At 41.5% G+C, this 25796-nt stretch overlaps 1 protein-coding gene and 1 long non-coding RNA gene across 6 annotated transcripts in view; one reads left to right on the forward strand and one right to left on the reverse strand.

The window, feature by feature from the left end:
• Positions 1–25796, reverse strand: part of LOC147034092 (sialic acid-binding Ig-like lectin 15) — a 53236-nt gene that overhangs the window by 13237 nt on the left and 14203 nt on the right. For all 5 annotated transcript variants that reach the window (XR_015056801.1, XM_085876228.1, XM_085876212.1 and 2 more), the window contains exons 2-3: positions 18505–18915; positions 1883–2269 (exon numbers count right to left, since the gene is read on the reverse strand). Coding sequence is in view for 4 of the 5 variants with exons in the window: in XM_085876228.1 (XP_085732354.1) it covers positions 1883–2269; positions 18505–18915 (798 nt within the window). In the remaining variant the exon portion in view is untranslated. The remainder of the gene's footprint in view (positions 1–1882; positions 2270–18504; positions 18916–25796) is intronic.
• LOC147034093 (uncharacterized) overlaps positions 1–25796 on the forward strand; it is a 46182-nt gene that overhangs the window by 7809 nt on the left and 12577 nt on the right. The gene's annotated exons all lie outside the window — the stretch shown is intronic.

Consider the following 25796-nt stretch of genomic DNA (forward strand, 5'->3'; position numbering starts at 1 on the left):
GGTTAAATGACATATTTCAAGTGTTTGATCAGTTTGCGATTTTTTGTCAAGAGTTGAAGAGTGAGAAGAGTTGCTGCCTGTCTATCAGACTGATGGGCTATGTCACGGTAGAGGGTGGAGTCATATCAAAGAGGTAAAGAGGATTTTCCAGAGTCAGAGAGATCATTAATGAAGATTAGCAATAGTACTGCACCTTGAACACTGCCTTGGGGGCACTCCAGCCTTGACAGGGAGAGCAAAAGAAAGGGTTCCATTGAGAGCCGCACGTTGGTTACGAGAGTGGAGGAAGTCAGTAATCCAAGAGTGGAGTTGGCCTCGAGTTCCATAGGCAGACAGTTTTGAGAGCAAGGCTCAAAGCTAGACTGTATTGAAAGCTCAAGATATGTCCAACAAGACAGGTCTGATCTTATGTCTGATATTGAGGGCCTCCACACATTCAGATGAAAAGGTAAAAGAGAAATAGGCCTGGAATTTTGAAGATGATTTGGGTCAAAAGAAGGTTTCTTCATGATTGGAGTTATGTTTTTAGATCCTCGTGGAGGATCTCTAAGTTTTACTCACGTTGTTGTTCTTCTGCTTCTTCTTGTGGACTTTTTTAGATCCTCGTGGAGGATCTCTAAGTCTTACTCACGTTGTTGTTCTTCTGCTTCTTCTTGTGGACTTTTTTGTTTCACAACCTCCAGTTTTCATCGAAACTTCCTGAAACTTGGCGTATACATGTAAAAATACCCTGCGCAGACAGTAACCATCTCCGATTTTGAAAATTCCTCCTAGAAAAAAAGTTATGACGTCAAAATGTCTCCGCTAATGGAAATCGCCTAAAAAATTATCTCCGAAACTAGGTAAGCTTTTTGAATTCTGTTTGTGGGAATCGAACAGGGCATTAGCAGAGATGAATTACCGCACATATGATACATCACTATGACGTCATATCAATTTTTATGTCGTCATTCCTATTTTTTGACATTTTTTGTTTCACAACCCAGAGTTTTCATCGGATCTTCGTGAAACTTGCCATGTACATGCAGAAAGCCCACACACAGGCAGTAACCATCTCCGATTTTGGAAATTCTTCCGAGAAAAAAGTTGACATCATAATATCGCCACAAAATGGAAATCTCCTTGACCATTATCTCCGAAACTAGGCAAGCTGTTTGAATTTTGTTTGTGGGAATCAAGCCGGGCGTTAGCACAGATAATTTATCGCAAACCTGATACATCACAATGACGTCATATTCGTTTTTATGACGTCGTCATTAAGAGGACAAGGATCTTAGCTCATTTGAGCTTCTTTTATACGCCTGTGCTCCGGATCGGATTTATTACAAACACCACAGTGGAGAAGGACATTAGTCCATATTTATAATTTAATTAATCATACAGGGGCTGGCAAGATGGCCTTGAGGTCTGCATTTTCACCTCCATACTGTCTAGTCTGGGTTTGAATCCTAACCCACCTATAAACCCATCCTCGTGTTTCACAGCATGGTGATCCATAAATAGGTGTGCCTTCCCTCGGAGAGACGTTAAACTGACGTCCTGTCTGCTGACATTACTTGGTGAAGGTTAAAGATCCCAAGGTGTTCTTCATGGAGTAGATGAGTTATCACATAATCCGGCACACACATCAATGTCCAAGTATTTTGCATTATTTGGCAAAAGTGAACTCGTACCAAGCCGTGAAAGCTTCTACATTAAACAGTAAAATATTCACTCCACTTCCTTCATGTGGTGTCACTCGATATTTAGCTTTTCCCATATTTTTAACTCTATTATAATCTCTTACAGCTCCATTCTCACTTTCAATATGATTTAAGATAGAAAAATAAATATGGCAAGAGAGTACCCAAAATGGAAACAATTCACATTCGTAATACAGTACCTTTAACTTTTCCCGGGGTTTTCCTCCTTCTCCAGTAGATCAAGGCAACGAGAACAGTAACAACAACAACAAGAAGGGACAAAAACACGATCCCAATGATCAGTCCCACAGTGAGAGATGTTGGTTCATCCTTTAACTCCAACATGATCTCCACCCGTGTCTCTCCATGGATGTTGGTTCCCACGCATGTGTATTTCACAACCGGAGCAGGTTCAGCAATATTGATGTGAAGTTTGATTTCTTTGGAATCTTTTTTCTTCATTGTGTTGAGTTTGGTACCATTTGGATGAAGCAGCTCCAGGTTTGGGAGTGGAATTCCAGATCCCTTGCATGTGAGATCAATGGTTCCATTAAATGATTGATTCACGAAACTTATTTTGGGTTTTACTGGTGAATAAAAAGGGGGTAAAGGGGGGGGGGGAAGAGAGGGAGAGTGATTAAAAACGTGAGCAATATGCTAATTTTAATGTATGAGAAGCAAACTGAGATATCTGACATGTTTTCATTAAAATAAATATTATATCTGTATCAAAACTTCATCTAAGTATTTATCTTGTAATAAACCAAAATGAGAATGAAATTCAAAGATTATTTCAGAACTGACATGAACACCATGTTCGTTTTTCCTGAAATATTTATCACAATTGACTCGGTTTATCCCGTGATGTGGGACGGTCTGCTTTACTAATCAGGGTATAATTTATCATTCATGGTTACCTGGATTTATTTAGGAATTGGGGACAAAAGGAAAGCTAAGTGTCGACAAAGGAAAAGCACTGCTGCTAAAGCGATAACACCTCCAGCGACACCTTCGAGAGTGGCTTTTCCAAAGCCAAGGCAAAGAAGACTGCGATGGAAGTAGGTTGCCGAAGATTGAGCTAACGTGTATATGGAGGTGCTCCAGTTGAGGAAACTCCTGGAACAGAAAATAGAGGAGGCTAACAAGTACAAAATGTGCTACACAAGGCTCTGGAATAAGAAGAACCACAAGGATGTTAAACCCAGTCCACGCTCAAAAACCAGCAACTCTTGCAACATTGACCAGCAAAGAAGGCCCTAACTTTTCATGTTGCATTGCTGAAGGATCTTTGCTCCAAGTACCATGTCCTAAAATCGGAAAACGGCAAATGGTTTCTGAACCGTGCACTGTCAGAAAAATAATCAAGGACAAATGCATGTCAAAAAACAAGAGAGGAGCTAGGACTGACGGTGAATATGGGAACTGTGAAGTATGCAGCAGCTGTCACCATCCGATTGCGAAACCTCCAAACAATGATGTGATATCATACTGTACTTTCAATGGAGGAGAGAAAAATTTGAGCAGCAGAATACAGACAAGCAATCTGTTATTACTGTTAAGCCTGAGATAGAAGCCAGTGAGCATGATCTTGTGGACTATAAGTCTATGTGGACTTGTGGACTTGTATAGTACTATTGTGGACTATATAAGACTATTGTGGACTATTATATAAATAAAAGTGTCACCTCTTCAACATCTGATGGCAATTTAGAACATACAGGACCCTTCGAGAAAAGCTGCAAGACTATGAGTGCCTACTGCTGGTAGACTTCAGTGAGGACTACAACTGTCGTTACTCATCAGAGATTCAATCGGTCCATTTCTGGAGTACACATCAGTACACCTGTTTGCCTCTTGGAGTACTATAGATACATCCAGGTGTCAACGATTACTTTTGCAACTACTTTATCTCGATTTCTACGAGGAACGATCCTGCAGCCATATGGGCCCACCTAAAACCAATTTAGGATCTCATATCCTGAGATTACCACGGTATATTTTTTTCAGCGACAGCTCTGCTAATCAATATCGGCAGAAAGCACATTTATATTTCATGTCAACAGAGCCATTCAAAAAAGGTTTCAGACAAGTCAGCTGGAATTTTTTGAGCAAGCCATGGAAAGGGTGTGCCTGATGGTGTCGGAGGAGCACTGAAGCATTTTGCAGACAGCATTTCATGAAATTGCCCTGATATTCCAAATGGCAATGCCCTGTATTGACGCCTTATGCTCACACAACTCTGTGGTTTGACTCTTTTTTTTTGTTGTTGTTGATTAATCTAAAGTTGAGGAAAAGATTTCTTCAGGAACTCTGACGCCAGTTAAAGACATGATCCATCCATCCAGTGGGACCATACTCTGTGCAGAGTGTTGGTGCTGCCTTATCAGTCTCCTTAGCTATTGGGTACAATCCTGGACAGGTTGCCACTCCGACACAGGACACCAGCAAGCTGGCACTCATTCTGCCGACCTCAGAAGGATGACAGGCAGAGTCAACCCCACCTGGTTTTAATTCAACAGCCGTTACTGGACCGTCCCTGTTTTGGGCTGTGAAAAGTAGATGAACTTCAGTCGGTTGAAATTCCATTTACCTTGGTTCATGAAACAGCTTATGTGACGCAAGATGCCGCTGGCAGAGGTGATGGGATCAGAAGTGTACTGAATCAACCTGAGATTACCGAAAAACATATAAACATGTGGTACGTTGTCAAATATGATGGTAAGGGATTTTCAAGCCTTACCACGGCTGTTCAAGAAGGTGATGCTGCAGTCAAGCACATGCATCGGATTGGCCAGCACAGATTATTTTGGCCTCCTCTTCATCCAGACATAAACTGGTATTGTGATGACGAAGTACCTGTACTGTCCTTTTTTTTTTCCAGAACCCACGAGTGTGAATAGGAGACACGTTTCGATAGAACAGAGCACATGGGTCTCCATCCAAGAAGTTCTTCTCTGACTGGCTGTACAGTATACTTGCACACTATGACCAAAGGTGATTCAGTTGGCATTTAAAAGTTTGTGCGTATCAAACTGGCTGAACACTCAAATCAAAAGTCTATAAACTGACTTTCCAGTGGTTTTCGTGATATTTGCATTTCTTTTTCTTTTCAATTTGAAAATTTTCACAGCAATCTGTGTTCTATTTTGCTAGTTGTCTATACCATGAGGGTTGTTTGGCTGTCTGTCTGTTGCCATCTTTCTCAGAGGTGGCAGAACAGATCTTCATCAAACTATCAGAGGGTGTGCGTGTCTGTCTGTGGGCCCGTCTGTAAGCAGGAATTGTTTAAGTGCTCTTTGCTGTACATACTTGCATCTCTAGTAGTCGTGATAACTCTGCCCTTACGTGCTTCCCTCCTTCCCCACCTACTGTTAATAAATACCCTATTTGTTAAATGTATCAGCTTGTTTTTGTGTTTTCTTTATTGGTTTCGCAAGGTGCATGTTGGGAAATTTGGGGAAGCCGCAAATTGTACATTTAGACCGACGGGACTTCGGTAACCATCCGCTCGGGTTACGCACGGGTCGAGCACGCATACGGCTCATCCCGTACGAGTTCCGTCGAGGGTGTGGATCCTCGGTAGATCGCCACGTGGGTCTCTAGGTATTTTAAAGTTTGGCAAATAACCCTGTCCCACGTGGTGGAATTATTGACGATTCACAGTCCGGTAAGGGACCCATACCTTCCGGAGTTTTCCAAAAGGTACGATCTAGATTCCAGGTGTTCGGCAGAGTCGACCCTACTGCTCCACCTTGCGGTCGTGCTCGCAGCCGATCCCCGGCCCACAACTATATATATATATATATATATATATATATATATATATATATATATATATATATATATATATATATCTATATATACATATTACATACCAAGGCAGGGTAGTTGATTTTGGGAGGGGTAGGGTGAGGGGGGGTATCGAGACTTTGTAACCACCCTACACAGTACAGTACAGTATATTTTTCGATGTTCAAAGTTGATTTTGATATCTCTTGGTTTCGGTTCTCAAAGTCACTTGACAGTTGTAATTCCACGGAGTTTCCACAAATCTCATGGAATTGTGAGTTGGACAGTCGACCATAACGGGCCATGACTGCTTTGATCACAGTTTCTGTGAAGTCTGTGAAGCATGATAGGGGAGGAAAAAGTGTTATTAAATATTCCGATGTTTCCATGATGGAATGCCCGCTTGGTTTTATGAGTAGGGTGAGGGAGGTGAAGAAGGGAGGACAGAGTTAGGGTTGGAGGGGGGAGCAAAGATGGGACACTTGTGAGAGGTAGATTGAAGCTTTGGTGTGGGGGATTGAGACCTTTCTCTGTGGGGGGGGGGTGAGGGGGAGGTTTGAAGGGTTGAAGTGGGGAGGGGATTGACCTCTTAGGGTTGGGAGGTGGAGGTTAAGGAAAGGGGTTTGGGAGGGGGAGTTCATAACTTGGGGTGTGTGAGGCGGGTTGAGGACCTGAAGTCATATTTTTATATTGCATGGATGATCCGCGTAGCCCTGCTATTCTTCATATTTTTTTCAACTTTTGCGATCCACTTCTAAACCTGTGAAATGTTAGTTGACATAAAATGTAGAATTTTAATGATTGACTACATGTTTATGATTGTTCTGGAATTACATTCTCGAATATTTTTTGTCACATTTTTTGGCCAAGAACAAGCCCAACATCTCCAAAACCAGCAACTTCTTGACTACAACTACATTTCCCGAAATAGTCTTGCCAAGACCAAGACTTCTGCAAGATTATAACAGGATAAGAACAGCCCCTAGGCTCGAACAAATGAGACATTGGAGGCTGTTCAAGCCAAACAATCTGCTGATCGGATGAGAACAGCCCAAACTTGAGTTAACTCAACTCTTGAGGCTACAAGAGCCAGACAATATACTGAATCTCTACTGAATGTGTGAATATGTCATGCCGAGGTAAACCCACTGCAGCCAACTAGCAAGGTGAGGCCTCGAAGTACAATTCTTCAACTGATTATGCCTGCAACCCATCTGTTTCCATTAGCAATATGTCTGAAACGTTTCAGTACTTCCTTGCAAAAAAATGGAAATTTGAAACTCCTGGAATGTGTTGCTCAAAAGGAAAGGTGGCTTTGCCACAACTGTCACAGCCACCATACCCTCAAAAATTATTATGCTGGCTGACACAACTTTTTCAAAAAACTTATTAGCTAACATTATAAAGTACATCTGCAGCATTCAGATGATTTATTTTGGTGGAGAACAGATAGATGGCAATCTCAACTTCATGCTGACCTTTAAAGCCCAAGGACAAGTACACCAACAAATTGGATCCTTATTGCCGCAATCAGGAAAAAACACTTTCTTGAAAATATATTTCATGGGAGATGAGAGTGAGCAGGCTCAGCAACGATGTGGTAACATTCCTGGAATCAAATTGGATATTGTCCTGGAGCTGCAAGAAATGTTTCATTCATAACAACAACAAATACAGTATTTCCAGAGCTTCAAGACAGCCATGGTGAGCATGACATCTGAGGAATTGAAGGTCACCTTCAGGGCAGATAAAACTCCCACTGGTGGACTTGAGTAGCGATTTAATGCACCTGTTACAAATGAGGTTGCAATTTTAATGGTTGGGGACAGGAAAGTGAGCGGCTTGACATTATCCTTCAGCAACATGACAGTCAAATATTGAGAGTTTCTGATTCTGCTTAGGATGCTCAGCACACCCCCATAATTTTCAGTTTGGGAGAGGATGGCTACCACTTCAAGTACTGGTGTGTTAATCCAGCAACAGTTGATCCCATTGTTGTGAAAAAAGTGTCATCATTGGACTTTTATGCCGACTGAATTATGGCACGTGAAAACAACTTCAACCATCTGCTCGGATGTCGCAACATTTTTCATCAGTTCATTGTTGACACGTGTAGAAGCCTGGTGTTGGCTTAGTGGTTAGGGTGGCTGGCTTGGGAGCCTAGGGTCCTGAGTTCGAGGCCCGTTTTCCACTGAATTAACACCAGGGGGTTGACAGCCTGTCATCCTTCTGAGGTCGGCAAAATGAGTACTATTGTACTGGTCCCGGTGCATGCTCCAGTTAGAATGGGTGTACCATATCCCTGTGTGTTGTAGGAGGCGACCAGGGTTGGCGTCAGAAAGGGCATCCGGTCATAAAACATTGCCTCAAGAAGGAAACCATGATTGCATGGAGCCCGCAAAAACCTAACCCCTGCTCAGCAGGGAAAAATGGATGTAAAAAGGCTGTTTATTTTTGACGTGTGCGATAATTGAAACTGAACCAAAAGACCCTGCAGGCAGAGAACTATGTCCACCTTCAAGATGTTGTAAATGATGGAAACACTCAGAATGTTGGTCAGTTGGTCATACTACCATCAACCTTCACTGGGGACCTCGATACATGTTTGAAAAAACTCAAGATGTGATGGCATGTGTTCGAAACTATGGCATGCCTGACCTCTTGTTCACTTGCAATCCATCTTGGCCAGAATTCATTCAAGAACTAATGGATGGACAAACACCTCAGGACAGGCTTGATCTGCTTGCATATATTTTCTGACAAAGTAATTTGCTTACAAATGGAGCAGTATTTGGGCAAGTAAAATGCTGTATGTACTCTATTGAATGGCAAATTAAAGGACTTCCTCATGTCCACAGTCTCATCTGGTTTTCTGAAAAGATCAGACTGAGTCAAATTTATTGTGCAATTCGTACAGAACTTCCTTATCCACAGGAGGATCATATCCTCTATGCCACTGTTACTAAACAAATGATCCATGGGCCATGTTGAGCACTTGACCGACAGTCTCCCTGCATGAAAGATGGAAAATGCACAAAAAGATTCCCAAGAAAGCTTCTACAAGAGACATAGACAGATCAAGATGGAAATCCACTATACCGAAGAAGGAGACCAGGAGATCGTCGCTTCACCACCAAGAAGAAGCGATATTGCAATGGTGAGGAAATAGTTATTGATAACCGGTGGGTGGTTCCATATTCTCCTCTACTATGCAAGATCTTTGATGCACACATTAATGTTGAACTCTCCACCAAGTCCATAAAGTACGTCTGCAAGTATATCAACAAGGGTAGTGACATGGCAATCTTTGCTTTGCACAATGAGGCCAGAAAGAAAGTGGAACAGCATCAACCTGCAGGTCCATTTCCAGCAATGAGGCAGCATGGAGAATATTGAGCTTTCCAATCCATGAGCGCTATCCCACAGTGGTACAGCTTGCAGTCCATCTAGAGAATGGACAGATGGTTTACTTTACAGAGGAAACCATCCACCAGCGAGTGCAAGAACCACCAGCAATCACACTCACTGCTTTCTTCAAACTCTGCCAACATAATGATTTTGCAAGAACCCTGTTGTACTGTGATGTGCCAAAATATTACACCTGACAAGCCACTAAAAAGATCTGAAAGAGGCGTGTGCAAGGTTCACCTGTTGATGGCCATCATAGAGTCAAGTCTGGTGATGCATTGGGTAGGATATATACAATCCATCCAAATTTCTATGAATGCTTCTTTCTTCGCCTACTTTTTCATGCAGTCAGTGGGCCAACATCATTTGCTGACCTCCATTCCTTTAATGGCCAAATCTGTGATAATTCTGTGAAGCCTGCCACCTTTATGGCTTTTTGGAGGATGATGCTCACTGGAATGCAACCTTGATGAAAGTAGCAACAACACAGTCTCCAAGCAGACTCAGAAATCTTTTTGCCATCATACTCAAACAATGCCATCTTTCCAGCCATCAAGAGTGATGGCAAACACACAAAGTGGGCTTGGCAGAGGACATTTTCATGCAGGTACAGATATAGAATCCAGGTGTTGAAGTAACATGCACTCCATCGATTTTCAATGCAGCCCTTATTTTACTGGAATACAAGGTGTTGCTGATGGGAGGTAACCAACTAAAGGAATTTGGACTGGCACATCCAGAAAGGACTGAACAAGTCAGTTTAAGAACAGATATTTTTAAGGAGACAAACTACAATGTGTATGAATTAGCTGAATATATTACAACAAATATAGATGGCGTGGGTTACAACAAATGTGATGGTGGCGGTTTCTCTTCAGGGTCTCTGCCGACTTTCTCAAAGATAACTTTTCTGGTCGTTTTTATCGTGTTTTTAACTGTTATTTTGTTATCTCTGTGCTCTTCTGTGTTTCTAGTTCTGTCTTGTGATAAAACTTGTGCTAATTGTTGAGTTGTCGTCATCTTTTCATACCAGGTTTCCTTGAGGCCTACCCTTCTTCCCATTTGTGTGCACAATCGTGTTTATTGTATTTTCTCCTGATCACCATCAGCTTTTATTTTCTCCATCTTTCCCTCCACTCTCCTTCTATCCCTCTCAACTATTATATACCCTCCGTTTCATGTCTTAAAATATAATAAATAAATATATTTTAAAACCTTTTCCCTCACATTGAACCACAGTGACCACGTGACTTACAGTCAATGGTCAGAAGTTACAGAAGTTACAGTCAGAAGATACTGACTCTTCTGCCGAACTACCTCTTCTACTTTTGCAGACCCACATTCACCATACACCTTCACGATTTTTGTCTTCAACCTTTTCTTTCCCTAATCTTACCTGATCTTAAAAAATATATATATATTATTTATTCTTTTCTTTCCCTAATCTTTCCTGATCTTAAAAAATATATATTATTTATTCTTTTCTTTCCCTAATCTTTCCTGATCTTAAAAATATATATATTATTTATTCTTTTCTTTCCCTAATCTTTCCTGATCTTAAAAAAATATATATTATTTATTCTTTTCTTTCCCTAATCTTTCCTGATCTTAAAAAAAATTATTTATTCTTTTCTTTCCCTAATCTTTCCTGATATTAAAAAATATATATTATTTATTCTTTTAACCTCTTGTGCTGCACCTCTAGGGCTGCAGATTATAATTGTCAAAAAGCGCCTTAAAAATTGCGGAACTGGCAACTAGCTTCCTACCAGCTACTTTTGGTATTTTTTTTTTTTTATAAAGTAGGGGCCTTGACAAGTTCACAAACCAAAAATATCCAGAATATCTCTGGGGGGAACATGCTTAAATGACGTCATCAAAATGGCTGCCAAAATTGTAAAGTTTGGCATTGTGTACAGGTGCTGACGTGGTACCTAACCGTTTATGTAGTATTACTTGAGCAAAGGTATTGTACACAAAAGTAGATCACTGAAACAAGTGGTAACCACCAATGTGAAATGAACATCAGGGGGCGCTCGCAACGTGGCCACCAGTATATTGAAATGGCATTTTTCTTTTCTCCATATTTTATGAAAACAGTGGAAGAAATCTGATGTTTGCTTTTATCATATCGTTCCAATAATATTATACATGTATAAAGAGGGACTTGGCTTATTACCAAAATAATGAGACCTGGTTGGTTACAGGATATTTATTGACTGCAACACTAAATGTAATATAGTTCCTTTGGCTTTTTTTTCCCCCAGACATACTGAGCTTGACATCCACAGATTAGTGATCGACTGCTAATTAAAACATTACGAGGTCGGCACAGAGTTGATAGTTCGCTTTAAAATTATTCAGTTTTGTTTCATTGTTGTTTTATTCCAGTGCTTTTATTATCAGTTGATGATATTCATTTCAATGTTATTAATTTCTATTTCATTATATTGATTATCCCAGAGTTTAAAGTGACTTGCAGTTCACCGATAGATTTAATGATGTTCATTTTTGTTTCATTCTTGGTTCAGTTCTTCTTCATTCTCGATTCATCACAGAGTTTTACCATTACATTTAATTTGTCTTTGTTTATTTATTCTCGGCAACTTTACCATAACACTTCAGGTTCACTCTTTTCTTGGATTTCTTCGTTCAACATAATATAACCGTGGATACCTTATCCTTATTTGCTGTATTTTTGTGAGTTTATATACCTTGTATTAATTTCTGCATTTGTTCCTGTGCTTTTTCTAAGAAATAGATTCATTACTTTTGTTCTTGGTCCACATCTTTAGATGAGAACAATGGACGAGCAAGAGCCATCTACAAGTAGGGACTCTGAGAATGTCTTGCCGACTGATATTTCTATAATTTGCAAAGGAAAGGAAGAACTTTTATCTGAGAAAGAAAAGGCACAGACAATTACATCTAAGGAATTATCAACTTTCATAAAATCATGCGAGGAGCGACAAGATGAGGTTGCTGATGAAATGCTGCCACTTCTTGAGACACCTCAGGTGCCCCAGATCCGATTTCATTTTGCCTGCAAATCTACCGAGATGGATTCACGCAAACCTCAATGTAAAAATAAAATACAAAAACTTAATAAAAATGGAGGCCATCTTGATGACGTCACTTGAACATGTTCCCTCAAGGGGATTCTGGGTAATTTTGGTGTGTGAAGTCGTCAGGGCCCATACTTTATAAAAAATATGAAAATTAGCTGGTAGGAAGCTAGTTGCCACTTGACCCTCATTTTCATGCTCAATCTGCAGCCCTACTCCTGTAACCACGTTTTACCTCCTCTTCTTCCTGTAACTTTTGCCGAACTACCAGCTTCCTTCTGCGTTTGCTGATCCAAATTCACCAACACCTCACGTAATGTCTTTAATCGCATCTCTGACTTTAAAACAATTTATATCCAAATTTGCAATGCATGTTCGTGTTTCATCAATCGTCCTTTTTTTCCAACTTCAGTGCCAATTCACCTCATCTACTTCAATCTACCTTCTCCGAACCCCTCACCTGCTATCCCCTCTCCTTACCCCTCCCATCATGGCCCTCATCCTACCTCCAATTTTAGCACCTCTTCACTGTCTTCTGCTTCAATATCAGCTCCTCCTCTGTTGTCCCAAACAGTGTAGTGTTCTCACATCTGTGGATTCCATTCCAACCCAACAGATATCTCACTCTCTCAATCAGTACACTCATCACCACAAACATGCTCCTTCTTTCCTCTCAGCACACCTCCCCCTCTTCCCAACCCCTCAAATCTTGTACCTCCCCCTGCCCGCTCCCTTCTTCACCACACCACACCTCTTATTACTCCCCACTGTACCTTAACCCATCATCAGCAAGCCTTTTCTCCTCCTCATCTGGCTCTCTCCCCTAACACTTCTGCAATCCCCACACTCTTTCAACAACTCTCTTTACCTCCCAACCCCCTCCTCCTCCCTCGTCCTCCCCTCCCCTGCACCAAAAAACTCTCCTCCCTCTTCCTTAACAATGTGGACCTCAAACATTTGGGGCCTTCACTTAAACCTAACAAATCTTTCCATACATGATGCCACTGACAAACCAGACATAATCTGCTTAACAGAAAGTTTCCTCCTTCAAGACATTTCTGACTCGTGAGTATCTCTCCTTGGTTCCTCCCTCCACCGGTATAACAGACCTGAGCCTCGTCCTAGCAGCAGAGTTACTCTCTTCATCAAAGACTCTATTCCTCACTCTCCATGCACTGCCCTCTCTCCCACACACCCCCTGGAATACCTCTGGCTATGGCTTCCCCTCCACTCCAACGTCATGTTTATGTGCTTGTTGTACTGTCCACCAAACAGTGATCACTCCATTTACATCTCACTCTCCAAATACATGGACCAACTTCTATCTTCTCATACCATCTCTCTCTTCCTCATACGTGGTGACTTCATTGGTCATCGTGCCAGTTGGCTGGGCATGGGTACCTCTCTCACCTGCCATAGCACTTCAGAAAAAGACTTCTGTGACTCATTGGGACCGACACAATCTGTCAACTTCATGACCTTGAGCTCAACCAATGGTACTCCATCTCTTCTGGATCTGATTTGACCAATTTCCCTGAAAATAACTGCTGTTCTTCCTCCACTCCAATCGGTTCATATGACCACGTCCTTGTCAAAGTAGACATCTCTCTGGCTGTTGTTAGAGAACCACCACAGCGCCATCGAGTCTGGCATTTCACTCATGCTGACTGGCAAGATCTTCAAGCAGATTCTGCAACCGGTCCAGATGGCATGAGCCCACATATCCTAAAGACCTGCTCTGCTGCTCTTGCTCACAACCTCTATCTGTTCTATTCACCCTCTCATTTGCTCATGGTCATCTGCCATCTGCTTGGAAATCAGCAAACATTACCACTCTGCATAAAAAAGATACAAAAACAGATGTGTGCATCTCCAGACCAATCAGCCTTCTCCCAATCATCAGAAAGGTTATGGAATCCATCATCGCTTCTGACAATAAATCCTTCCCCTTCTCTACTGGCTTGATTTCCGATCATCAATTTGGATTTAGACCAGGTCACCGTACCCTGGATATGCTGCTTCTGCTCTCCCAACAATGGATGGAGATCCTCAATGCCGGACATGAAATCAGAGCCATATCCTTAGACATATTCCATGCTTTCAATATGGTCTGGCACCCTATCCTACTCACCAAACCCTCTTCCTATAGTATCCAAGGACATCTCCACTCATGGCTCGCAGACTTCCTCTCCTGTTGCAGCCAATGTGTGGCTCTTCATGGAGTTCTCTCATCCCCTCTTCCTGTCCAGGCTGTAGTTCCTCAAGGCTGCGTTCTGGGTCCTGTTCTTTTTCTGGTTTTCATCAATGATCTCTCTGACTCTCTGGAAAGTCCTCTTTATCTCTTTGCTGATGACTCCACCCTCTTCTGTACCATCGGTCATCCCTCAAATGTGCAAGCAGCAGCCTCTTCACTCTCTGCAGATCCGGATAAAATCACAAGCTGGTCCAACATGTGGAACATGTCTTTCAATCATAACAAATCTCACACTTTCGCCACATCTCTCTGAAAGGACCATCTGGAACCCCCTCTCCCCCTCCACTTTCTCAACAATCCTCTTGAAGAAGTCCTTTAATTTTAGCTACTGGGTCTCACTATCTGCCATGATCTTTCCTGGGAAAGCCATATTTCCAACCTGGCATCCAAAGCCAGTCACTGACTGGGCATCCTCTGTAGTGCAAAGTCTTTCCTTAGCCCACCTGAGATCCTGACCACATACCAAACTTTCATCTGCAGCCAGAAGGAGTACTGCTCTCCTTTCTAGGCTGGTGCTCCCACCTCCCACCTTTCTCGGCTTCACGCTGTGGAAACCAAGGCATTTAGGTTCATTGATATCTCCCACGATGAGGCTGAGTCTTTCGGTCTCTCACTCTCTCAGTGCAGGCAGGTCGGTGGTCTTTCTGTCTTCTACCATCTCCTCTCTGGCTTTGCCCCCCCCTCTATCTGAGATATGACCCCCCCCCCCATATCTCCGCAGTGCACCAGCAACCCCATTCTGGTAAAGCTACCAAAATCAAGAATCACTGTTCACCTTCATTCTTTCATTCCTCTTTCTTCCTGCCTTTGGAACAAACTCCCACACTCTCTTCAACCCCATTCTTCCCTACAGGTCTTCAAAACAGTTGTTCAGCACCACCTCTTATCTTCCCCCATCCAAAACCACGACCTTTTCCACCTCCACTAATCCACTCCGAACCCACCTCCTTCAAATTCCCTGCTTTCCTTCCTGAAAGTTCCTGTTGTGTAAGGACCTGAAAATCCCTGTCGTGTCCATCTTGTTTCCCCTGTGCATCCCATCCCATCCCTCTCCCTTCCACAGATCTCCTCTCATCCCTGTTCCACACTATTTTTTTCCTTCCCTCCCCAGCCCCTCTTGTCTCCTGCTCCCATTTTTGTACGTTGTGTGTGTTAGCTCTCGTACGAGCTTCGACAGTGGATACGAAAGTTTAAAAACATGAAGACAAACTGGTGCCAGATTTTTGCAGCAGTCATCTCATTGGCTAGGATGAATGTACAATGTCACACAAACTGGACTTCCAAGCACTAAATCGAAGCCAACAGGATATTGGAGAAAACATCATGCTCATGGATGGTGTGATTGGTGTTATCTGGTGACTTCTGCCAAACACTACCAGTTATTCCCTGTGGCACTCCAGCAGATAAACAGACTGCATGCTTCAAAGCCTCTAACCTGTGGAGGGATGTTGAAGTGATGAGCTTGCAAACCAACATGCATGTTCATTTACAAGGAGATCAGACAGCTGGAGCATTTGCAGCACTTATCCTGCAGATTGGCAGTAGCCAAGTACTTGTTGATCCTGCTGATGGTAAAATTTACATTACTGCTAGTTGTGGAAACATTGTGCGTACAGTGGAAGAACTGATGTTGAAGGATCTCCCCAAATCTACAGACACACAACATGAATCCCCAATGGCTCTGTGAAAGAGCCATCTTAGCACTGAGGGATGACTCGGTGAACATCATCAATCACACTGTTAGCAACGACATCTTGCCAGGAGCAGCCTTACAAGTCACTGAATACCGTTGTTCATACTGATCAAGCAATTCAATATCCCACAGAATTTCTGAATTCACTTGAACCACCAGGGATGCCTCCACACAATCTTCTGCTGAAGGTTGATGCACCCATCGTGTTGTTGTGAAACCTGGACCCACCCAAACTATGCAATGGGACCACACTTACTGTGAAGAGGCCAATGGCACATGTTTTTGAGGCCACCATTATTACTGGAAGTGCCAAAGGAGATGACGTTCTCATTCCCAGAATATCTCTCATACCCACAGACATGCCTTTCAATTTAAAGAGACTTCAATTTCCCATCGGACTCAGCTTTAGCAAGTCTATAAACAAGGTCTGGGTCAATCACTCAACATTGCTGGTCTTAACCTGGAGACACCATGTTTCTCACATGGACAACTTTATGAGAGATGTTCAAAAGTTGGAAATCCAAATAACCTCTTCATCCTAGCCTCAAATGGGAAAACTGCAAATGTTGTCTATCCCAAGGCACTGCAATAATACACTTGGGTCATGAAGATGTCTGAGTTACGATGATTTGACATTTGTGATGGATTCAGATTTGGATGGAAATGCTTTTCAATTATATTTGCCCTCATTTCAAATTTGTGAATGTTCTTCTTCACCTGGGCAAAGCTGAGTAGCTCAGTTCGTGTTTAATAAACATTGGATATGAAAATGAGGTCAATGATTCAAGTACACATTTAAAATGATTGGCTAGAAATCATCAGCGGTGTGACTCCAGTTAGTGGAATTCTCCAATTGTCTGTGGTGTTGCCACTCACCTTTTAGCTCCGAAGGGGAAAGTATGGTTGAAAAATATTATGTGTATGCACCTATTGACCAGGATGCTTGATGCTCTAAGAATAGGTTCATACTGAAACAAAAACTTTTCAAATAGCTATTATGTGTAGCCAGACACACTGTGTACTGAAATATGATGATAAACTGATTACAAAGTAACTAAATCTGTTGATATATTCGTCATTATTGAATTGGCATTGTTTTGGTCTTCTATAATGCACATGTAACATTATTCCAACTCTGTCGATCGTTATCAATGTTTTTTTTTTTACAGTCAGTCCTTGTTTAACGTTGTAGTTACGTTCTTGAAAAGTGCGACTTTAACTGAAGTTACTTTAAGCGAATCCAATTTCCCCATAAGAATTGATGTAAATAGGGGGGTTTAGGTTCCAGAGAAAAATTTCTCACAAGACAAAAGACATTATTTACATAAAGAGTGTATTTTTTTTTTTTAAATATTTAAACAAATCAATTGAATATGTTAGGGAGGAGGGCTTGGGATCCTAGGATCTTGAGTACAAATCCTGCTCGGATATTGAGTTGATACCAAGTGGGGTTGACTCAGCTGGTCATCCTTCCGAGATTGTCAAAATGAGTACCAGCTTGCTAGGATGATTGAGCCATTCCTCTGTACGCCAACGGCTCTGTACAGAGTACGGTCCCAATGGATTTGGATGGAATTGAACATCATCACCTCGAGTTGCTTTAGATCTTCATTGGTTGGCTCTTCTCTGTGTGATGGGCAGAAGTTGTGTAACGTCGGCTTCTTCCATCTCATGAAAACCCACTTTATTGGCCAAGACGAGGATAACTTTCTTCACAGCGAGGAGAAACATCTTCAAATCCTTTCAAGTCATTGACAGATTCAGGCCACTACTTCCTCCACACACCATTCATGCACATCTGACTAACTTCAGCCCAGGACCCGCTGATGTTGTCCATGCACTTGAGGATGTTTTCATCAGTTTTAACATAAAAACACAATGGCAGCTAGTCAGGTGGATCACTTCCGTACTTGTCAAACAACTTGAGATCAGAGAGGGTGACGCAAGCACCGATGTTATCGATGCACAGCTCGGTGTATGTAAGGCCTATACTGCACGTACTCTGGGTGGGCTTATACACCGGTATTTATGGTACGGCGGATACACCGGTATTTATGGTATGATGTATACCGTAACTTCATTAAAACGAGGAAAACCATGAGTTTGGTATTAATTTGGAGGTAAAACGACTTTGTAATGGAACGATGAACTACTTTCAATGAGTATGTTCTCTCATGTATCAGCAACTTAAAAATGAAACAACCGGGACGACGATGAGCGAGGACTTACTTAACGTTGTTCATCCCTATTCCAGGATAACACATACTTAGTGAAAGGTAACAACACTGACTAATATCCCATCAAGTCATATCCTCACACAGTTATTCTTGGTTTAGTGTTCATTTTTAACATCCATTCTTGGTTCATTATATTTCTGAAAATATGAACATTATTTTGCATGAAAAAGATCATTATGTTTCATGATATTAATTTATCTTGAATGCTGCATCTCAAATAGGACATTTAATATAACATCATCTTGTATAGAATTACTCAAATGGTATTGTTGTACCAAAAGTGGAGATTATTGTATTCATCTTGTGTAATATTTATAACGATAATAATCAACATTTAAACAATTATAAAACTCTTTGATTGTTGATTTAATCTCACCTCCAACCACGAGCCTGGTTCCTGGGTAACTTGTGAAACCATCATTCTTCTTCTCCTCGGTATTGTACCAAAACCGACAGTAATAGGTTCCATCGTCATTGAGGTTCAGGTTCCGGATCTTCAAACTCACTTTCCCTGAACTTACATCACCCACAATATTGAGCTGTTTGTGATGTTTGATGGTTCCGGTGTTTGTGATGGAACCATCCTTCGATTTATTTATGAACGGCCGTGCGTGGAAATGACCCTTTTTCCAGCTCATTTTAGTAATCTCTGTATCTCTTTGTGTGAAAGTGAAGTTACAGGGTAAAGTGGCTTCACCACCCACTGTGCCCAGAACCTCTCCTAAAACACACAAGTTGTACGGTGATGAAATTGTGCATTTATTTTCCGTATCTTGAGCAAAAATACCTGTGAATGAGAGAAGAACATGAATGGGGAAGGAAACGGATAAAGAAGGAAGAATTTCAATGGTTTCTGTTTTTCAAACTTCATCACGAAGTTATATTTCGTTTACAAACAATGTGTTTCTCAAATGTTGTAACTACCAAAGTGTCTATAACCACATCTACCGGACCTACTGATGTGTTCACGTTCAGAATTATTCCCTCCTTCATGTGGGGTCATGGGGGGGGCAGGGGGGGATGTTTTTCACCCAAATCTTTCACAATCCCGCGAGTGGGGGGCGAATGTTTACTGGAGCTGATTTGGGGAGAAATCTTCAGGTTGTTGAGTGTGTGCTGGAGATAACTCTTGTTGAGTGTGCTGGAGATAACTCTTGTTGAGTGTGCTGGAGATAACTCTTGTTGAGTGTGCTGGAGATAACTCTTGTTGAATGTGCTGGTGATGACTCTGTTTGAGTGTGCTGGTGATGACTCTTGTTGAGTGTGCTGGAGATAACTCTTGTTGAATGTGCTGGTGATGACTCTGTTTGAGTGTGCTGGTGATAACTCTTGTTGAGTGTGCTGGTGAAAACTGTTGTTGAGTGTGTGCTGTTGATGACTCTTGTTGAGTGTGCTGTTGATGACTTGTTGAGTGTGCTGGTAATAACTCTTGTTGAGTGTGCTGGTAATAACTCTTGTTGAGTGTGCTGGTGAAAACTGTTGTTGAGTGTGTGCTGTTGATGACTCTCTTTGAGTGTGCTGGTGATTACTCTTGTTGAGTGTGCTGTTGATGACTCTTGTTGAGTGTGCTGGTAATAACTCTTGTTGAGTGTGCTGGTGAAAACTGCTGTTGAGTGTGTGCTGTTCATGACTCTCTTTGAGTGTGCTGGTGATGACTCTTGTTGAGTGTGCTGATGATGACTCTTGTTGAGTGTGCTGGTAATAACTCTTGTTGAGTGTGATGGTGAAAATTGTTGTTGAGTGTGTGCTGTTGATGACTCTCTTTGAGTGTGCTGGTGATGACTCTTGGTGAGTGTGCTGGTAATAACTCTTGTAGAGTGTGCTGGTGATAACTCCTGTTGAGTGTGTGCTGGTGATAACTCCTGTTGAGTGTGTGCTGGTGAAAACTGTTGTTGAGTGTGCTGGTGAAAACTGTTGTTGAGTATGCTGATGATGACTTGTTGAGTGTGCTGGTGAAAACTGTTGTTGAGTGTGTGCTGTTGATGACTCTCTTTGAGTGTGCTGGTGATGACTCTTTGAGTGTGCTGGTGATGACTCTTTGAGTGTGCTGGTGATGAGTGTGGTGGTGATGACTCTTGTTGAGTGTGCTGGAGATAACTCTTGTTGAATGTGCTGGTGATGACTCTGTTTGAGTGTGCCGGTGATAACTCTTGTTGAGTGTGCTGGTGATGAGTGGTGGTGATGACTCTTGTTGAGTGTGCTGGAGATAACTCTTGTTGAATGTGCTGTTGATGACTCTCTTTGAGTGTGTTGGTAATAAGTTGATAACTCTCTTACTCTTCAAATAAACTGTGGGATCTTCAACATCCACCAACTGAAGATATCAGAGAGGACACCCTGCTCGCTATCGAGGAACGACGTACTTGGTGATGCACGACTGGATTTTTAAGGTGAGGCCTTGTATGATGTCCATCGGCAAAAATTAACAAACTGTTTTAAACTTAAACAAGGAGCTGATATAATCTCGCCCCCCCCCCCACCTCTTGGGTACCATGAAGAATAGATACCTAATTAGAAAGCTAAATATTCAACGGTTTTTCAAATATCACTGTACACAACCCAAGTCACCAAGATGGTTGCTATGGAAACAAAATTCACCCAATCACAGCCGTGATCTCATCAGGTTGCACTAATGTCATGAGGAATAGATACTGCAATACGAACGCGAAATGTTCAACGATTTTTCAAATATCTCGTACACAGCTTGGTACATGGACGGATCGGTCTGTCGGATTTCACTTGAACGTCCCATCCCGTCTCTGACAATGTCGGAGGGGCGGAGGACAATGACACTTTGAGATAAAAAGCCATGGATGATTGAACGAGTCAACAAAACCAAGAGTCATATTCACTTCATGCCCAACCTGTGACGTCACTAGGAGCAGAGCTATGCCGCTGATGCAGTGCCCCTGTAAGTTATGGCAGGAAATTGGAATTTGTTTCTGTCTGGCCTACTCTTCACGAAGTACACCGTGGGATTTTTAATGTCCACCAACTAATGCCGGCCGATGGGACGCCTAGTTCAACGTCCATCCGAGTGACGACACACACACACACTGATTAATCACACTGCCTGTGAAACACCAGGATGACAGTTTATAGTTGGATTTGGGATTAGAACCCAAACTTGATGGCTAAGGAGAGAGTGTTTGCACCTCCAGGATAATCATATCATCCTTACTAAATACATAACTTCGTGTTCCATCTGTGGTCGATGCATTCAACCGTTACACATATTCAGTCTCTAGCAAACTGCACAGGGGACGAAGGGTCATCAGACAAGGGTTTAAGCTGCTTGGTTTACCTCCCCACTGCACCCGCTACCCCCATTCCCCTGCCCTAAGGTGGGGTCCACGCGAAATGTCTACATAAATGTGGACCTTGTACACATTCTCCATGTAAATATATACCACGTACTATTTGGACAAATTCTGTTTGTCAATGTGTACCATGTACTAATCTATCTATAATTCCAGCAGTGTGTGTGTGTGTGTGTGTGTGACCGCTGTTTCTTGACAACCACTGGTCCGATCTAATTGAAACTTGCCAGGTATATTGCTGGGGGCCTGAGTATGTGCCTTTTCAAGGTTTGATATTAATCGGACAAGTGGTTCCTAAGTTATGGCCATTTATTTACCAACCAATGACAAGACACGTTGCTGCGTAGGCGTGGCCGATGGGGAAGAGAACCTCAGCCGCGTTCGCCATTACGGGTTACAACGTACGGACTTCCAGATAGTGATGACTTCGTGTATTCTAATAATTTCTCGATTTCTTATGCACATTTATAGATAAACACAATGCCCCAAATCCAGTCGTCGTTTACGAGAGCGAAGGAGCAGACTGTGTGGTTGTTTCAAAGTTTTTTGGGGTTTTTTTTTTCCTCGCTTCTCTTCTCTTTGTGTTTTTCCTTGCGAGGACATTGCGAAAAGGCAAAATACATTGGCGCTAATTGAATAATTGGCCATTAAAACTAAATTGCGAATAATCGTAACTGCGATATGCGAACTTCCGGACAGTGAGGACTTAACTTCGCGTAGGCCGGTGCGCGGCCGGCTGACAATGACGTCACGTGCCGTGCCGGTTACGATGGGGATCGATCGGTGCCTGAGTTACCGTGGCGTAGGAGTGGCAATGGTCAATGGCAGCGAATGTCATGGCAAGCAAAGACAGGGAGGTAAACTTGATTTTAATTTGGATTTTAATTAACTCTGTGTGTGGAAATATCACAGCAGTTGTTACTTCAATGAAAGCGATAATTCGTGGAATGCATGTGAACATTCCGTACGGGCACACACCACTTCCGGATAGTGATGACTTACTGTATTTTAATAAATTCTCGATTTCTTATGCGCATTTATCGATAAACACAATGCCCCAATCCAGTCATCGTTTACGAGAGCGAAGGAACGGTCTGTCCCGTGTGGTTGTTTCTGGCTTGCGGTTTGAAAGTTTTTTTGGGGGGGGGGTTGCACGTATGGGCACGCACGTACGGGCACACGAGAGCGAAGGAACGGCCTGTGTGGTTGTTTCTGGCTCGCGGTTTGAAAGTTTTTATTATTATTTTGGTTTGCACGTACGGCCACGCACATACGGGCACGCGAGAGCGAAGGAACGGCCTGTGTATTTGTTTCTGGCTCGCGGTTAGAATTTTTTTTAAATTTTATTTTTTGTACGTACGGCCATGCACGTACGGGCATGCACGTACTAGTTGCATAAATTGTCCATGTCAATGTGTATCATGTACTAGTTGTATAAATTGTCCATGTCAATGTGTACCGTGTACGAATTGTATAAATTCTCCATGTCAATGTGTACCATGTACGAATTGTATAAATTCTCCATGTCAATGTATACCCTGTACTAATTGTATAAATTCTCTCTGTAAATGTAAACCCCATACTTATTGTATAAATTCTCTATGTAGATGTGTATCATGAACTCGTATAAATTATCCATGTCAATGTGTACCATGTACGAATTGTATAAATTCTCTATGTAAATGTAAACCCCATACTTATTGTATAAATTCTCTATGTAGATGTGTATCATGTACTAGTTGTATAAATTATCCATGGCAATGTGTACCATGTACGAATTGTATAAATTCTCTCCGTAAATGTAAACCCCATACTTATTGTATAAATTCTCTATGTAGATGTGTATCATGTACTAGTTGTATAAATTATCCATGGCAATGTGTACCATGTACGAATTGTATAAATTCTCTCCGTAAATGTAAACCCCATACTTATTGTATAAATTCTCTATGTGGATGTGTATCATGTACTAGTTGTATAAATTATCCATGTCAATGTGTACCATGTACGAATTGTATAAATTCTCTATGTAAATGTAAACCCCATACTTATTGTATAAATTCTCTCTGTAGATGTAAACCCTGTACTAATTGTATAAATTCTCTATGTAAATGTAAACCCCATACTTATTGTATAAATTCTCTATGTAGATGTGTATCATGTACTAGTTGTATAAATTATCCATGGCAATGTGTACCATGTACGAATTGTATAAATTCTCTCCGTAAATGTAAACCCCATACTTATTGTATAAATTCTCTATGTGGATGTGTATCATGTACTAGTTGTATAAATTATCCATGTCAATGTGTACCATGTACGAATTGTATAAATTCTCTCTGTAAATGTAAACCCCATACTTATTGAATAAATTCTCTGTGTAGATGTGTATCATGTACTAGTTGTATAAATTATCCATGTGAATGTGTACCATGTACGAATTGTATAAATTCTCTCTGTAAATATAAACCTTATACTTATTGTATAAATTCTCTATGTCGATGTGTTTGATGTACAAATTCTCTGTAAATGTAAACCATATACAAATTGCACAAATTCTCGATGTGGATGTTTATCATGGAGAAATCTTATAAATTCTCTCTGTAGATGTAAACCCTGTACTAATTGTATAAATTCTCTCGGTAAATGTAAACCCCATACTTCTTGTATAAATTCTCTATGTAGATGTGTATCATGTACTAGTTGTATAAATTATCCATGTGAATGTGTACCATGTACGAATTGTATAAATTCTCTCTGTAAATGTAAACCCCATACTTATTGTATAAATTCTCAATGTAGATGTGTATAATGTACAAATTCTCTGTAAATGTAAACCATATACAAATTGCACAAATTCTCTATGTAGATGTTTATCTCTGTTTGATATAAAGATTGAGAAATTGTATAAATTCTCTCTGTAGATGTATACCCTGTACTAATTGTGTAAATTCTCTCTGTAAATATAAACCCTGTACTTATTGCATAAATTCTCTCTGTAAATGTAAACCCTGTACTAATTGTATAAATACCCGATCTAGATATGTACCACGTATGACTTGCATAAATCCTTAATGTAGATGTGCACCATGTACTAATCGTTTAAATTCTCTACATGATACCATGCACTGATTGTACAGATTCTCGATGTCAATGTGTACCATGCACTCATTGGAAAAATTATCTATATAAATGTATACCATGTACGAATGGTACAAATTCTCTATGTCAATGTGTACCATGTACGGATTGTACAAATTATCTATGTAGATGTGTACTGTGTACTAATTGTATAAATTCTCTATGTAGATGTATACCCTGTACTAATTGTATGAATTCTCTCTGTAGATGTATACCCTGTACTAATTGTATAAACTATTGCGGGCCCGTAGGTGCGTGCCAGTATGTGCAGCTTCGTTCCTTCGCCCTCGTAAACGACGACTGGATTGGGGCATTGTTTCAATTAGATCGGACCAACCGATTAGATTAGACCAACCAATTTTTCAATGAGATTGGGCCCGGCAATATTTCTGGCAAGTTTCAATCAGATCGGATCGTCAATCGTGCAAAAAATAAATAAATAAATAAATAAATAAACATTAATTGTGACATCATAGCACCGTGTCTTGTCATTGGTCTCGCCCTTCCTCTCTCCCCCCTCCTCTCTCGCCCCTCCTCTCTCGCCCCTCTCTCTCTTCCCCACTCTCATCCCCCCTCTCCCGTCCCCCTCTCTCGCAGATATTGGTCAACAGATAAATGGCCGTAACTTGGGAACCACTCATCCGATTAATATCAAACCTCGAAAAGCACATCCGCGGGGCCCCGGCAATGTTCCTGGCAAGTTTCAGTCAGATCGGACTGTCGATCGTGCAAAATAAATAAATAAACAATTGTGACGTCATTCGTGATGTCATAGCACCGTGTCTTGTCATTGGCCGACAGATAAATGGCCGTAACTTGGGAACCGCTTGTCCAATCGATATCAAACCTCGAAAAGGCACATCTGCGGGGCCCCGGCAATATTCCTGGCAAGTTTCAATCAGATCGGACCGGCGGTCGTCGAGAAATGGTGGTCGCAGACAGACAGACACACACACACAAACACACACACACACACACACACACACACACACACACACACACACACACACACACACACACACACACACACACACACACACACACACACACATTGCTGGAATTATCGATAAATTCTCTCTGTAAATGTAAACCCTGTACTAATTGTATAAATACCCGATCTAGATATGTACCACGTATGACTTGCATAAATCCTTAATGTAGATGTGCACCACGTACTAATCGTTTAAATTCTCTACATAATACCATG

The sequence above is a fragment of the Eptatretus burgeri genome, chromosome 1 (genome assembly GCF_056783735.1).
Source record: "Eptatretus burgeri isolate ZD-2024b chromosome 1, Ebu_testis_v1, whole genome shotgun sequence".
Taxonomy (NCBI): Eukaryota; Metazoa; Chordata; class Myxini; order Myxiniformes; family Myxinidae; genus Eptatretus; species Eptatretus burgeri.